This window comes from Prinia subflava, assembly GCF_021018805.1.
Source record: "Prinia subflava isolate CZ2003 ecotype Zambia chromosome W unlocalized genomic scaffold, Cam_Psub_1.2 scaffold_31_NEW, whole genome shotgun sequence".
Lineage (NCBI taxonomy): Eukaryota > Metazoa > Chordata > Aves > Passeriformes > Cisticolidae > Prinia > Prinia subflava.
This window is the reverse complement of record NW_026960608.1, coordinates 1,971,360-1,985,655: the sequence shown is the minus strand read 5'-3', so window position 1 is coordinate 1,985,655 and position 14,296 is coordinate 1,971,360. Positions and strand designations below refer to the sequence as shown.

Below are 14,296 nucleotides of genomic sequence, written 5' to 3'. Positions count from 1 at the left end.
CCTTTATTGGGTGCTCTGACACCACTTGTCCATATTTCTGTGGGATCAGCACTCCTGGGCCTTCAGATACCTCAGCTTCTGTATAGGAGCTTTGCTCTTGGAAGAATTCTGGGGTTTCAGGCCCTTCTCCAGCTGACTTTACAGTCCAGCCCTTCCCAGAAATAGTCACATAATCCCCTGGGATATAAAAGCCCAGGTGCAACAGATCATTAATGAGCTCTTTACGCCTCCCTATATGTGGCATTAAAAATAATCAAATAAATTAAATGACAGCTTAATCTGATAAAAATGAAACTTCATATTTCAAAACTGTAGAAATAATTATCTTTTTTCCTTAAAATCATTTCTGTCACCAAGCAACTCTTTTGCCTAATTGCTAAAAAATTATTTACACTTCAAACCTCTCCATAAATTCCGGTCTCTAGGATAACCAGGCTCTACACTCTGGCAGTGGAGTAAGGAAAAGACAAGTTTTTATTATGCCTTTGTAAGCAAACATACATATTGTGGGAAGTTACCGAGTTAACATATGAGGATGCACCTCCAGAAGGTGGAAATATTGGCAGGAATCTCTAAGAAAATGAAATTTTCTGTTTCCCAACTGGTCCCATGTCAACTGCTGAGAGGGGGAAATGCCAAATGTTGGCATCTTCTGGTTAAAGACACTGTTCTGTTCCCTCCTGAGTTGATGCACGTGTTGTAGCCTATCCATAACCTCCAAAGGGAGATCCATTAGGATTTTCATACTTTGTGTTCACTTGTGGAATGTGATGGGACCATCCCAGTGCGAGGATCTGTCATCCTCCAGCAGCTTTTCTTCATTAACCCCACGTGTGAACCCCCATTTTCTGGAACTGCTCTTTGCCACGTGGTGTTAATCAAGCATTAATGGGGGATAACTCCCTGTGTAAACATCTCCCTAGAAATGGGATTCAGATGTGGGATCTCTTCCGTTGGTGATGGCCTGGTCACTGATCTCATCCTGCAGCGCTGGCAGCGTCATCTTTGTGAGCGGCATCTCTGTCTTGAAAAGAGAATCCATTTTGATCTGGGTTTTGATGTTGAAGGACTTCTGGAAAGACTCAGAGGTGAAGTAGTAGATGAAGGGGTCAAAGCAGCAGTTGAGGGTCGCAATGCACAATGTGATGGGATACATGGTCCTGGCAAACCTCTCCAGGGAGCAGTTGGCAATGGCCTGGGAGCGCACGAGTGCATACAGGAACAGGATGGAGTTGTAGGGGACAAAGCACACAATGAAAATGGCCACGTGCACAATGATCATCTTCAGCACTTTCTCCTTGTTCGTCCCAATCTGGGACAGGGTAGCCGGCTTCCGTAAAGTCCGGAGAACCAGCGAGGAGCATGTGAGGTTGAGCAGCAGAGGGACGATGAATCCCACCACCTCAATAAATATGGTAATCTTGGACAGGTAGGTTTTCCAGATCCTTTTGGAGAACCCTTCGAAACAGGTTGTGCTGGTGTTGGACACGTTGGTCGTGGAGAACAGCGAGGCCGAAATTCCACCACTGAGGACCAGGATCCAAACGCCAGCGCAGACGATAGCCGAATTCTTCCTGGTGCGGATGGTGCGGGAGCGGAAGGGATACACAATGGCCAGGAAGCGATCCACGCTGATGCAGGTGAGGAACAACATGCTCCCGTAGATGTTGGTGAGGAACGCCGTGCCTGAGATCTTGCACAGGGTGTCCCCAAAGGGCCAGTGCTTGTTGAAGTTGTAAAAAATCTTAAAGGGCAAAGTGAACACAAAAAGCAAGTCTGAAACTGCCAGGTTGGTCATAAAAATGGCCGTCTCACTCCGCATCTTCATCCGGAAGAGGAAAACAAAGAGGGAGGCGCAGTTTGTGATCAAGCCAAGGATGAAGACCATGCTGTACACGGCTCCATACAGGTTGTACTTGAAGGAATCATCTGTCAGGCAGGTATGGTTGTTGCTGTGGTTTCCCATGCCAAGTCTGGGATGGGCTTCCAAAGGCCTTTAAAGTCTACTTCAGTGACATCCATAAAATAAGGTAGGGAGCTTGTCCCTTCCCGAAGGAACACATTCCAGGGAGGTGGCTGGACTCCTTCCTACCACATCTCCCTCATGGATCTTTTCATCCTAAAGGAGAGAGAGAGAACTGCCATCAGTCTTGAACCAGTCCCCCAAAGTGGCTGTGCAAGAGAAATTCCCAAATTAATGGATGTGCAAACAAGAGCAGGAATAAGTTTTCAAGCGAGTCTTTACAAATTCCACTATTATTGGGGGTTTTCACAGTTGAAGATAGAATTTACTGAATTTGGCCTTTCCTTCCATCACTCCCTCATCCTCCTGTTTGAATGAGAGTGATTGTTCTGAGCAACCTGGTCTATGGAAGGTGTCCCTGTCCATGGCAGGGGTTGGAACAAGAGGGGCTTTAAGGACCCTTCCAACCCAAATCGTTCTATGATAATCCCAACTTTTCCCTTGGAAAGGTTTTTCTTTAAAATCTGATATGGAATTGGCCCAGTATATTTGGAAAGAAATTTAACAGAATGAAACATTTGAAATTTTCCCCTAAACCTGTAACAGGAGGAGAAAAGCAGAAAGTTGTAGTGTTTGCTTTAAACTGTGCACAAAGGCAAGTTCTATGGATTTTCAACCTCAGTTTGATGCAAAAGTATTTTTAAAACCTCCAAAATCTATGATAATGAAGAGCTGCTTTGCCTTTTTTTTTCTAATTGAAAATAGGAGCATCCTTACACATTTCCCAAAGTGGAAAACTGTTGTACCTCAGAAATGTTTATCAAAAACACTTCCCAAAGCCAAGTTTGCTTTTCCCCCCTGGTTAAAAATGTCTGCAAATATGGTATTACTTCCAAAATGATTTTTTTACAAGTATAAAACTTTCCCAATAAAGATTTCTCTAAGCTGTACCAACAGCTACTTTTCATTCCTACTCTTTGTTGAGGTTTGGAATGTGAAATTTGGGAAATCTCATGGACTACACACTTGTAAGACTTTGTCTCAACTCAACAAGCTTTGGAGACATGTGAAGTTAAAGTGAGCATGTTTTTTCTTGGAGATAGGTACTTCCTGAACGCCCTGGATCATCTCTCCTGCCTATTTTAAGTATTTTGAATGCCTGTGAGGATAATCCCTTGGAAAGTCTCCTCGTTAGAGCAAGGAGGGTTTGTGAGTTCGATCATGAGCTCAGCTCTTCTTGGAAATGTGGAGCAAAGTTGGGTCATGAAGGGAAAGATCTTTTTCTTACAAACTCCAGCCAACCAAATATGAACTAGTTTGGAATCTCCTTGTAATCTAAGAAATTTAGGAGCTACAACTGGGAGTAATTTGGAGTCAAAACCCTTGTGAAGAGTGGGATCCTTTCCAGAGTGATCCCCTGACAGAGGAGTTTCAGCTCCAAACCTGTCACTGAGTTGTGTAAAAGGTTGCAATGGCAACATATAAACAAATAAAATGGAAAACAAAACGTGGATTTGAGACAATTTGGGATGCAAATTATCAAAATCAGATGTTTTCCATATATTTTCCTCCTGGGAGTTCTCACATGCAAGCTGTCAGCCTTGCTGGTAAAATGGCAAGTGTTGGGAAAGCTGGGATAGCCACGGCTTTGCCGGGTGGAAGGGGCAAGTTCCTCACCTGGGAATGCCTGGAGAACCACAGGCTTCCCAAAAACTGGTGCTGTGACCCTGGGAGCAGGCAGCACCTCACCTTTGCACCAGGCAAAATAGCAGGAAAGGAGGATGCCCAGATCTCCCTTCCCAGATGACTTCATCCTTTGGACATCCAAAAAGACGCATTGGAACTTGGAGGCCTATCCTGTGGAGATGTTTTTCCTACTAAATTCATGGTTAAATGAGCTTTATTGGGAAACAAGCTAAAAATGATATTAAATATTTAAATTTGTGAGGACAGGATTAAAATGTCATGTGGGATTGAGCTCTCTTAGATCTGTGGTGGAAGGAAAAAAGGAAAGGTCTTGCCTGAAAATTCAAATGCCTTTAAACAAGAGCTAAATTGGATTGGAAAGCTCACGAGCTCAAACAGGAATAGTTGAGCCTTGGCTTAACCTTCAGCCTAAAGCATTAAATGCTTGGCTTAGAGCTCCCTCCCACTGCAGACATTCCCTGTTATATGCATCAGGAGAGTTTGTCTTTATGCTGGAATGTGACTCCCTGGGTGTGTGAACCCCAGGTGTGCCACACTCTCCTAGTCCAGGATTCACTCTGGGTCCTGCTGGGGACATCACAGAGGGATTGGGTGTCCTTTGAAACCTCACACAGCCTGGAAGCCCAATGGAAACCTCACTTTCCAACCTGGCCTGGATTTTGGCAAGACCCAAGTTTGAAAGGTGCCTTTGGAACTGTCACATTTGCTCCTGACCAAGTGCTTGTTGCCAGCAGCCTGACCCAGATAGTCCTCACACAAGAAAAAAGATGCTCCATCACCTGACTGTTTTCTCCCTGCTCTACTCCTGACAGCCCCAAGGTCAAATCCCATTTTTTTCCAGTGTCTAATCTCTGGGAATTGCCTGCCAGCAATTATTTAGTTAATTTATGGGCTTTAAAATACAGCCTGGCTTGTTTACCTATGGAACCCTGAGGTGTTTAAACAAGCTGACATGTGGCTTTGAAACACAGCCATGTGCTTTAAATTCTGTAAGATGAATCCACAGATTGAGTTTTCCGAGTGTAAAATTCCCTTTCCTTCCTTTCCACTATGGATTAAAGCAGTGGGATGCTCTTCATGGACACCATGGTCACCACTGCTGTTGCCTTGCTGGGAAAAAGTAAAGCAATATATTTTAAAAAATAAATACAAGATGACAAAGAAGGGTTTTTTTTTTTTATATTTCAGGCAGGGCAAAGCTTTAAATCCTATACTTAAACTGGGGGCCAGTCCAGGAGGGGGGGAATGTAACAGAATAAACCCCCTGTTAAGTGTGATAAAATTGAGAATATTCTCTCTCCTAGCAGGTATGGTACCAGCAAACCTCCAGCAGCCATCCCTCACAAAACTCTGTAATTCAGAGTGAGGTTCAGCAGAGTAGCTCTAGGCTTTACTCTTTTATAGTAGAAATATTCCATTCTCCATGGACTGAAAAGAGAGGAAAACTTGGTGTTACTTTCCATGGTGCCTGAGTATCCTGTTTACAATTCTTGTATTTCCTCCTCCCAGCACCCCAAGACACCTCCAAACTGCCCAACTGCAGCTCCATCCAGAGCAACTGTTTGTCAGAACAGGAATTACTGCAGGAAAAAAAAAAAAAAACCACAACAAATTTAAAACCAGCCCCTGTCATTCCATTATCCCATTCTTCCTGTTCCATACTGATCCCATTCTCCACATGTGCAGCAAACTGAGGTCAGGAAAACTAGCATGAAGTTTGGGGCTGGAATTTTTGGCATCACCACATTTTCTTTTAGTCCTGTGAGATGTCAGATGAGTGGAACTTTATCAGTCTGGATGTGAAGGACAACCTGTGTGTTCATTTAAACAACTGAACTCTGGGTTTGGGAGGTCTGGCACAGCCCTGATGGGAAAACCTCCCAAAGCTGAAGGATCTTTGCTGGATTATCATGGTGTGTACTCAGGTTATCTCTTAAATCTTGAGAAACAAAAGTTTATAGGTAGAGAAGCCAAAACCTGTAGGACAGTGGGGTTTGGGGAGGTTTCTCTGGGTTTTGTCCCAGGTTATGGCACCACTCCTTGTGTTTTGATAGGGTCTCAGCCCCTGGCCTTGGAAATAAATAAGGATTTTCCTGGGGCACAGCAAGAACTTTTTCTGCCTTCTCCTGACAAGAATTCTATTTACTCCAGGGTTTGCAGCTCCCTGCTCCTCACCCCATTGCTACAACGCCTGTGGGATGTGTAACTTACTCCCACCATGGAGCCCAGGGTTACAGCTTTACAAAAAACTCAGTTCTGCAACTTCCTGGGGTTTATTTCCTTCCTTTGTTCTACTTTAATTAGGCAGAAGGCTCAAATAAGGGGTTTGTGTGGGGAGATGTTTGGGGTTTTGGCAGATTTTTGCAGAGATGATAATTCTGTGTAAGTCTGTAGGACTTGGGTTCTTTCAGACTGGTGACTATAGATAAAATAAGATTAAACCACAATTGTTTGAATAGATAAAATCAAAACTATTATATATTTAAAAAAAAAAAAAATTTCTACCTGAAAAACTAAACATCTCAGTTCCTGCAATGGAATTTCCACTTACTTCTACTTTCTTTTTTCATTAAAATTTAGTTTTGTTCACAGAGAACTCTGAGAGTGTGAACTGGCAGCAGCTTTAAGGACCAACCTCCAGTTTGGGGCAATCTGGTGGCTGATTTTTCCCTGTTGGAGGCTGCCAGAGCAGGAGCTGGTGCTGCACAGCCATGCTGCTTCTGTTTTCCCAGTGCCAGCAGTGTGGGTTTATGGAAAGCTGGACCAGCTGGAGTAGGTGATGCTGGATCTGGCTTCTCCAGAGAAAGGTGTAGAGATGGGAAATAGCTTGAGAGATCAATTTTGGGGTTGGCTCAGCTCACTGAGTGTCTGTGAGTGTTCCATCCTCCCTGCAGCTTCTCGCAGATTCCAGGAACCTTCGCCTGTTGTCTTCCCAGGTGCGGTAGGAGCAAGGAAAGGCTGGGATTAGAGGGTGGGAAATGGAGCAGCTGCCTGTAAACAAAGCTCCATTGACAATCCGAAGTGCTGGGAAGGAAAAAGGCTTTAATCTCTTTCATTTCCTAATCCTAAATGATGTATTGGAGAACAGCAGGAAAGGAGCAGACAGAAGTGGGACTTTGAAGTCCATGGAGGTTTTTGGAGCTTCAAAGGGCCATTCTTGCCCCGTTTATCAGAGTGAATGCCCAGCCGGTATGCCGGGGAAAGGGGATGTTTGCAGGTGATTAGCCTAAAAAACAGGGCAGGTAGGCTCTTATTCATGGCTTTGACACTTATTGTGCTCAGTGTCACCGGACCTGACATTCCCCAGCCCTGGCTGCAGGTGCGATGCCTCCTGTACCCGTGGGAAGGTTGGGTTGAGAGTTACTCGCTTCAGTCGGGTTTCAGAAGCTGCTTTCAAATCCTGTCAGAGAAAAACCCAAAACATGGGGCCGCTCGAGGAAGCATTGCCTCTCACTCAGCCAGGAGTGAGCCCAGGGATGTGCTGGGATGAGGTGGGAGCCACCGGCTGCTTTTGTTCCCTGGTCTGAGCTGGCTTTAGCCCTTGGGGACACTCACACCCCCTCCAGGCTCAACAGCTCCTTTCTGTTGTGCATGAACTGCAGCAGGACCCAAATTGAATTCTCCAGGATGGAGCAGGGAAGGAAACCTGAGCTTCTCAGCCTGAATCCTAAAGGCACTCTCCTTTTTTCTTCCCTTGTATTTTTCTGTTTGTTCGTTTTTAATTGCTCAGCACCACCGTTGTCTCCTCACTGTCCTCTGAGACTTACAAAGCATTTCCTGCTCGTGGTGCCTTCTCTGGGCTGTATCTGTTTTGGATTGAGCTAATTAAAATGTTTCCTTCAGAAAGGAATCGAGAACTGCCTTACCCCATATTCAGCCACTGATCATCAGGGCATGACTCTCCTTTTGTTTGCCCTGAGAATGTCTCTCTCCATTTACATCACCCTTTAACCCCTGGTATGCTCTGCCTTTCCCTATCCCCTGCAGCCTCCAGAGGGGCTGGGCCACAGCCAGGAAACGATGGGATTCACTCCAAACTTCTCGGCGAAGTTTGCGTTATTTAACACTTGTAAGAGCGGCTTTTTGCTCAGCCTTTGGTGCTGGGGGAGTGTGGGAATGCTGCTTGTTTGGATCCCCAGGTCTGGCGCTGAGGGAGGATTGTTGGATAATGGCAGTGCTGGATTCAACAGAGAAGATTTAGATGCAAAGAAAAGCTGATGAAGTGCTGAAAAGCAAAGTTACCCTGTCTGACCAGGTTGTTTTCACCCAGGAATAATGTTTGTGGTAGAGGTTGCTGTGTCCTTGATGTCGCTCTGGTTCATTAAAAAGTGTGGCTAAGAAAAAAAAACCCAACATAAAAAATAAGAGACTCCTGTTTCCCTGAGCCACTGGGGAACCCAACAACAGGCCTGGGTTTATTTGCTCACAATTCCAAAAGGTTCCCAGTCAGCAGCCTGCCCAACAAGCTGCCTTTCTTTGCTTTCACTGACACAATTTCCAGTGGTTCCTTGGCCATTCCTTGGCTTTTTGACTCCTTGTTGCCTTCCCTCAGCTCCTCTGAGCCACATAGAGCCTTCCTGTCACCCCATCCTCATCCCATTGGAATGGATCCTCTGCACTCCCTTTGCTGAAATGGGAGAGGTGAACTTTCTCCTCCAATTATCCAGAAATTATGGACTTTTTTTTCCAAGAAGATGCCAACACAGCAGCACAAACACCAATTTCACCTTGAAAAGGTGGCCTGGCTGGACAGGCTGTCTGGATTCCTGTGGGTGCTGGGCCAGTCCTTCCATGGGGCTGGACACAATTTTGTTTGAGACCCTGAGTGTGATAAATGATGTGGGATATCCTGTGTTTATGAAGTATGTATAATATAAATCAAGTTATGCCCTTTGGAATAAACGGTAAAATCATACAAGGCTGGGGGGAGGGATGGTAGACGGATTCAGGACTGACCTTGCTGGGAACTGGGGAATAACCGGATGGATTTACAAAAGAAAAGGAGAGGGGATCCGAGGAAGATGGGCCAGAGATGGGATTGCGAATGACCCAACCATTACCACAGAGATGGGCCGTACTCGACCATCAGGGACACACATCTCAATACCTGATTCCCAGAAGTCGTACCTAATATTCATCTACCCACGGATGGACTATTGAATCCCCATGTGGCAAGGATGGAGCCCCATGAATATGAAGGAAAACTGAATGGACAAAGAAAGTATGAAGTAATGCTCTGTCCCACTAAAAGAACTGTATAGAAACTGGGCTCACGGAACTGAAAGCGTGAACAGGGGGAGCTGTGGTGTGATAGAGGCCGTAGCTAAGGTTCACCCAGTGCCGATCCCGGGACTCGACACTGATTCTTTGATTGTTGGCTTACCCGAAATTCTGTCCATTTATTTTTCTAAAATTAATAAAATCATTTATTAATTTGGAATTGGCTCGGCATTTATTACATTGAGGGATCTGTGCCCTGCATTTATTTACTGCAGGGGGTTGCTCTAATAGGACTTTATTCTCTTAAATGGCTTTATCCTGAGGGGAAAAGAGGAAATTCTGAGGATTGTAGAATCTCAGGATGGTTTGGGTTGGAAGGGAACTTAAAGCTCATCCTGTTCCATCTCTGCCATGGGCAGAGACACCTTCCACCTCCAAGCCTTGTCCAATGTGGCTTTTTCTGTAAAGTGTTAAAACAACTAAGAAATTACCCCACAATGCAGAAATATCCAATCTCAGCTAGCCAGCAATGCTTCAGCAGGGAAGCTTCTTAAAAATCAGATTTCTAATGATGAGATGAGGGCAAGGCAATGACATTTTGGCATCATGCAAGGGCTGGATGCTGCTTTTCCTGCTAAATATGGTTATATACATCTGTAAAACATGCTGGGGAGGAAGAAGGTGAGTTGTCTGCAGGTTCAAGAAAGGAAAATGGGATTGTAATAAATATTGTATATTAATTTGTGTTTTGATGCATATAAACTGTAAATATGTTCTGTAAAATGACTTGCCAGCAGGCTAGGCACAAAACCAGCCAATCTCAGGTCTGGCGACAGCCTGGAACTGCTATTCAAAAACGACAATGCCTTGCAGAGGACCAGTACTATGCCATTGACATCAGAATAGAAGACACATCAAGATAGAGATCAATCCCCTGCTATCATCATAGATATCATCAGAGGAGGATGCCTGTTCATTCAGAACTTCATTTTCCATTCACACACTGGAGGAGAGAAATTAACACTCCTCCCTTCGAGAGGAAGCCCCTTTTCAGCAGGCCGGAGGACCGAGATGCATTTGAATAACCACCCCAAAAAACAAAGAACTGTGAGGAAATCCTTTGCCGCGGGCAAAATAAACTGTATAAAGCACGATCCCCGAAAGGGGCCAATTCATGAACCAGGGGGTTACAGCACACTAGGGGCTGTGACTGGTTCACCCAGTGTCGATCCTGGTTTGTCCGATCCTGGTTTGTCGGCACTGCACTTTCGATTGCTGGTTTGCCCAAAATTTTTGATCTGTAATTCTTCAATTAATAAAAATTATTTTATTAATTAAGATTGGCTCATATTTATAACAGGATTATTAGAGGAAAAGCAGAGGTCTGTTGTGGCTGTGTATTTCCAGCATCACAGTGTCTCACAGCCTGATGAGCTCATGTTTTGAGCAGAGAAAGGATCTGCTCTGCTGCCAGAACACACCTTTGTCTCAGGTCTCAGGGGCTGATGAATGTCCCTTAATTTCACTTGCCAAAATAGAGATCTTCCTTTTTCTACCAACCAAACCCATTACAAACAAATCCAGCAAATTTTCCTGCAGCCAGGGTCCTCTCAGGCTGGTCTGGCTATGGAGCACGGTGGATCTTTACCCCTTTTATGGGGCTGAACTGGGAGCTGGTGCAGGATGAAGCCTTGCAGAGCCACTGTCTGCTCTGGGAATAAAGAGCTCCTCTTTTCAGGGAATTTCCCTTCTGTGGAAAGTAGTGGCTCCCCTTCCCTGGGACTAAATCAGATCCTTATTTAGGGAGGAGGAGTAAGGTGTGGAGGAGCAGAGTGAGGCTCTGCACGCACACTTGACCTGGAAAGATCTGCTGAGGGTGACTGAGTGCTCCAGGAGCCATCCCCACCCAGCCCAGCCCGTGGAGACAGCTCCCTGCCGGCTCCTTTGGGATCCTGGAGTACCGGCAGGCTGGGAATGCCACTCCAGCCACACAGCCCTGACCAGTAACACTCAGACATTGGGAAATAGAGCCCCAAATCCCAAATATGCTCTAAGCAGGGTGAGAAGCAGCTGGCACGGATAGATCATGGACATGGCATCCACCCAAGAAGGCTCCAAGTGCCACAATGACAGAATCCAAAATTGCCACATCCCCTCCAACAGCGCACCCTATCCCCAGGATCTGGCCCAAGCTCTAGATAAAACTGTTTTAATTCCTGCTCTTGTGCTCCAGCCATGAAGTCACCGCTGGAAGACTGATCCATCTTCCAGCTGGGAGAGCATCCTCTCCCTGCCCAGGGAATGTTTCCATCCCTGCTCCTCAGCAACCCCAGGTGCAGCTTTGCAGTTTTGTGCCTCATTGCAATGCCCTAAATGAAGGTGAATAGGGACTGGGGCATTTGTTGTGTTTGTCTGTGTGGAGCTGAGCTCCTGACCCTGGAATTTGGATAACATCGATTTTTATCAGTTGAGGAGGATTCTCATATTTAGCCTCAAAGGATTCCAGTGAAATGTTTGTTCCGCCTCCTCTCCCACTCCCTTCCTCCCTCCTATGTGTTTCAGGACTTTCTTTTAAAATGCAGAGGCTTTGAACCCCCCAAAGTACCAGGGTTTCCGGACTGTTTTGTTTTTAGGGAATGCTCCTAAGGGCAAGAAGATGGAAAAGTACTACAAGGGGGGGAATGTCCTTATCACTGAGCTGTGAACTTTGCACTTCCCATCCTCTGGATTTGACTGTTCTATTCCTATAGGGCAGCAATACAAAAACCACACACAATTGTCTCCTCTCAAACAATGATTTGGGAATGTCATTAAAACCTCCAAACTTTTCCTGCAAATTTTTCTGCCATGTGCTTATATTGTGTTAAATCCTCTCTCTTCCAAACAGCCAAATCTTTAAATTATGTTGTTCATCATTCATTTTACTTCAGACACCCGCCTTTTTAGAGCTGTCTTTGAATTTTTCTCATTGAATTTTGCAGTTTTAAAGGAGTAGATTTTAGCCATGAATGGAAGCTGAAGTGATAAATAAAATTTTTAAGGTTTTCAGTATAATATTTATAACTTAATTCTTAATTTTTGTATAGTTTGTGGGAACCAGCTCTCCATTAAACAAAGGTGAATGCCACATTTATATCCAACCCATTTTAAGCCTAAAGTGTCTTTATGACACTGACTTCAAGTACAAAAAAAAGCTGTAACCGAGGGATCTTTTCCACAAACACACAACAAACAAAAGGACAGAAAAGCCCTAAACTTGTCACCTGCGGTGCCACAACGAGAATCTCGATGGGAATGGAGAATTACGGTGGGAGTTGGAACCATTTCCATGCAATCTGGAGGAGTAGCTCACACAGTAATTACTTTCCCAAAGTTTGGAGCTCATCTTCCTCCCTTTAAGCAGCCCCAGCCATGGCAGGGCTGGAACAGGAGCAGGAGCAGGGGGAGTTGCCAGCGTAGGGAAAACACCGCTGATCTCCAGTGAAACCCGGCTGGATTCATGCCCCATATCCATCCGAGCCTTTAGCCTCCAGAACACCCACCCATAGCTGCCATGAAATCTGGCCGTTTTCCCTACCTCGGGAAGGGGGAAACTTACCGGGACCGCCACCATTCCCACGGCTTGGTGCTTCCACGGGATCCCTCCCTGACAGCCCTCAGCGATCCTTTGTGTCCCTGGGACACGAACCGCGTTATTCCCACGTGGAAAATCCCACTTTGTCCAAGTTCAGCCGCTCATCCTCAAACTCCGCGCTGGGTGGCAGCTGCCCGGCCTTTGTTTCGAGCGGGATCGTGCTGCCATCGTGTCTTGGGAAAACGGGACGCAAGAATGGGCTCAATGTCTGGGCAGGGGCTGTGGGCAGGGGGAGCTCCTGGGGGTCTCCATAGGAAACGCTTTCCATTTGGCAGGGATGTGTTATTACTGCTGGAGCCCGCCCCGGGTCTCCGCCGGGTCCCCCTCGCGGGGTTCTTTCCATGGATTCCCTTCCAGAGCCTCTCCCAGTTCGGAATTAGCAGCTTAAGGACAGCCCGACAATGAGCAACGCAGATTTCCTGAGCAATTAGGCGGGGGACCCAGCCTGGGAGACCGTGCCCAATGGGAACGAGCAGGGAAAACCTCCTCAAAGCTCAGATTTTCCTTCCCGCGGCCGTAATTGTTTTGCCTTCCAATTAAAAAAAGTGAGGAGCAGAGGGGGGAGCTGAGAATCGGGAAAGCGCTGGGTAAGATTAGGAAGCTGCAAGGTTTGCCGTGAAAATAAAATATCAAATATCTTCCTAGGCAGATTTAGAAATGGGCTGTTTGTTAGGCTGGGAGTTGTTGTTTTGTTTTAAATCTTCTCAGAGGAGCTGACTGCAACAGTCTGAGCTCTTGCCCTAAAAGCACTGGATTCCTGCTGGAAAACCAGTCAGCTTTCCTTTTCCAGGGCCATAAGTACAAATACTCAGAGAAGCATGGCTGCCCCCGAGAGCCGCGCGATGAATCTGCCTTTTGCCTAAAAACTGGTTCTTTTCCCCTCTTACCTTCGATATCAGCCCTTCAGGTAGGGACGAGGCTCTTCTGGCAGCAGCAGCAAAGCAGCGGATGGTTCATTTTATTCCCTTTTCAGCCCTCTCTGCTTCCATAGGGCTGAAATGCCGGGGCTGCTGCTAAAGCCCAGCCTCCCCCCTAACGCGTCTCGCTCGCATTGTGTTTGTCTCTCCTCTTCCTCCGCTCTCCTTGGCTCTTCCCACAGGCAGCCAAGGCCAGTCAACTCATTGTGAAGCTGGGATGGATGTAATTCCTTGGGCTGGTGGCCACCGTGGCTGAGTCGCCTCTGCAGCGCACCCGGCTGCTGACACAGGCTTTTATCCCCTCCATGCAAATAACTTCCTGAATATCTCATGTAGCAGCCCAGCATCTCCAGGCTGCTCAGCCTCAAGCCTCTGCGAGCTCTCGGTTTAACGAAACACAAAATCAGGAGCGTGGATTTGGAGTGAGAATGGTGGCGGTGCAGATGTTTCCTGCTCCCGATGGGCAAAGGTCCATTTTATTTGTTTAGTAAAAATAGAGGCAGAAAATGTGGGGGAATGGTGGCGGCGTGGTCAAAGGCATCGCTGTCACTGAGTGTGGGACTGGCAGAAGGCTCAGGATGGAAAACCCACCAGTATCACCAGTAAATTTATACAGAAACCCAGTTTCATAGCTTGTGGGCATTTTCAGAGGGCTGCATGGAAATGCTGATCCTTGGGGAGATGCAGCTGCTTTTCATCATTCTCATGCGAGGGTGAGAGCTCTCAGTGGGAACCCATTGACCAACATCACTGCAATCTTTTTAGCTTTTTTTAGCTTTTTTTAGGGAAAGAAGGATGTCAGGAGCTGAGTGTTATACAGATTAGGATGAGCTCACTGAAACCTTTTCGAAGATG

The 14,296-nt window shown here is 46.1% G+C and overlaps 1 protein-coding gene across 2 annotated transcripts; it reads right to left on the bottom strand.

Annotated features, from left to right (window-relative positions):
- Window positions 1-451: 451 nt before the first annotated feature.
- LOC134565016 (lysophosphatidic acid receptor 4-like) lies at window positions 452-13,733 on the bottom strand. Of its 2 annotated transcripts, none has more exons than XM_063424371.1 (2): window positions 13,412-13,733; window positions 452-2,119 (listed from the first exon to the last, which is right to left on the bottom strand). In XM_063424371.1, exon 2 carries the CDS (start codon window positions 1,964-1,966, stop codon window positions 920-922), a length of 1,047 nt encoding a protein of 348 aa, XP_063280441.1. In that variant the 5' UTR covers window positions 1,967-2,119; window positions 13,412-13,733; the 3' UTR covers window positions 452-919. The 2 variants fall into 2 exon arrangements, with proteins under 2 accessions (XP_063280441.1, XP_063280442.1); XM_063424372.1 differs by lacking the exon at window positions 13,412-13,733 and adding an exon at window positions 12,489-12,884.
- Window positions 13,734-14,296: the final 563 nt, after the last annotated feature.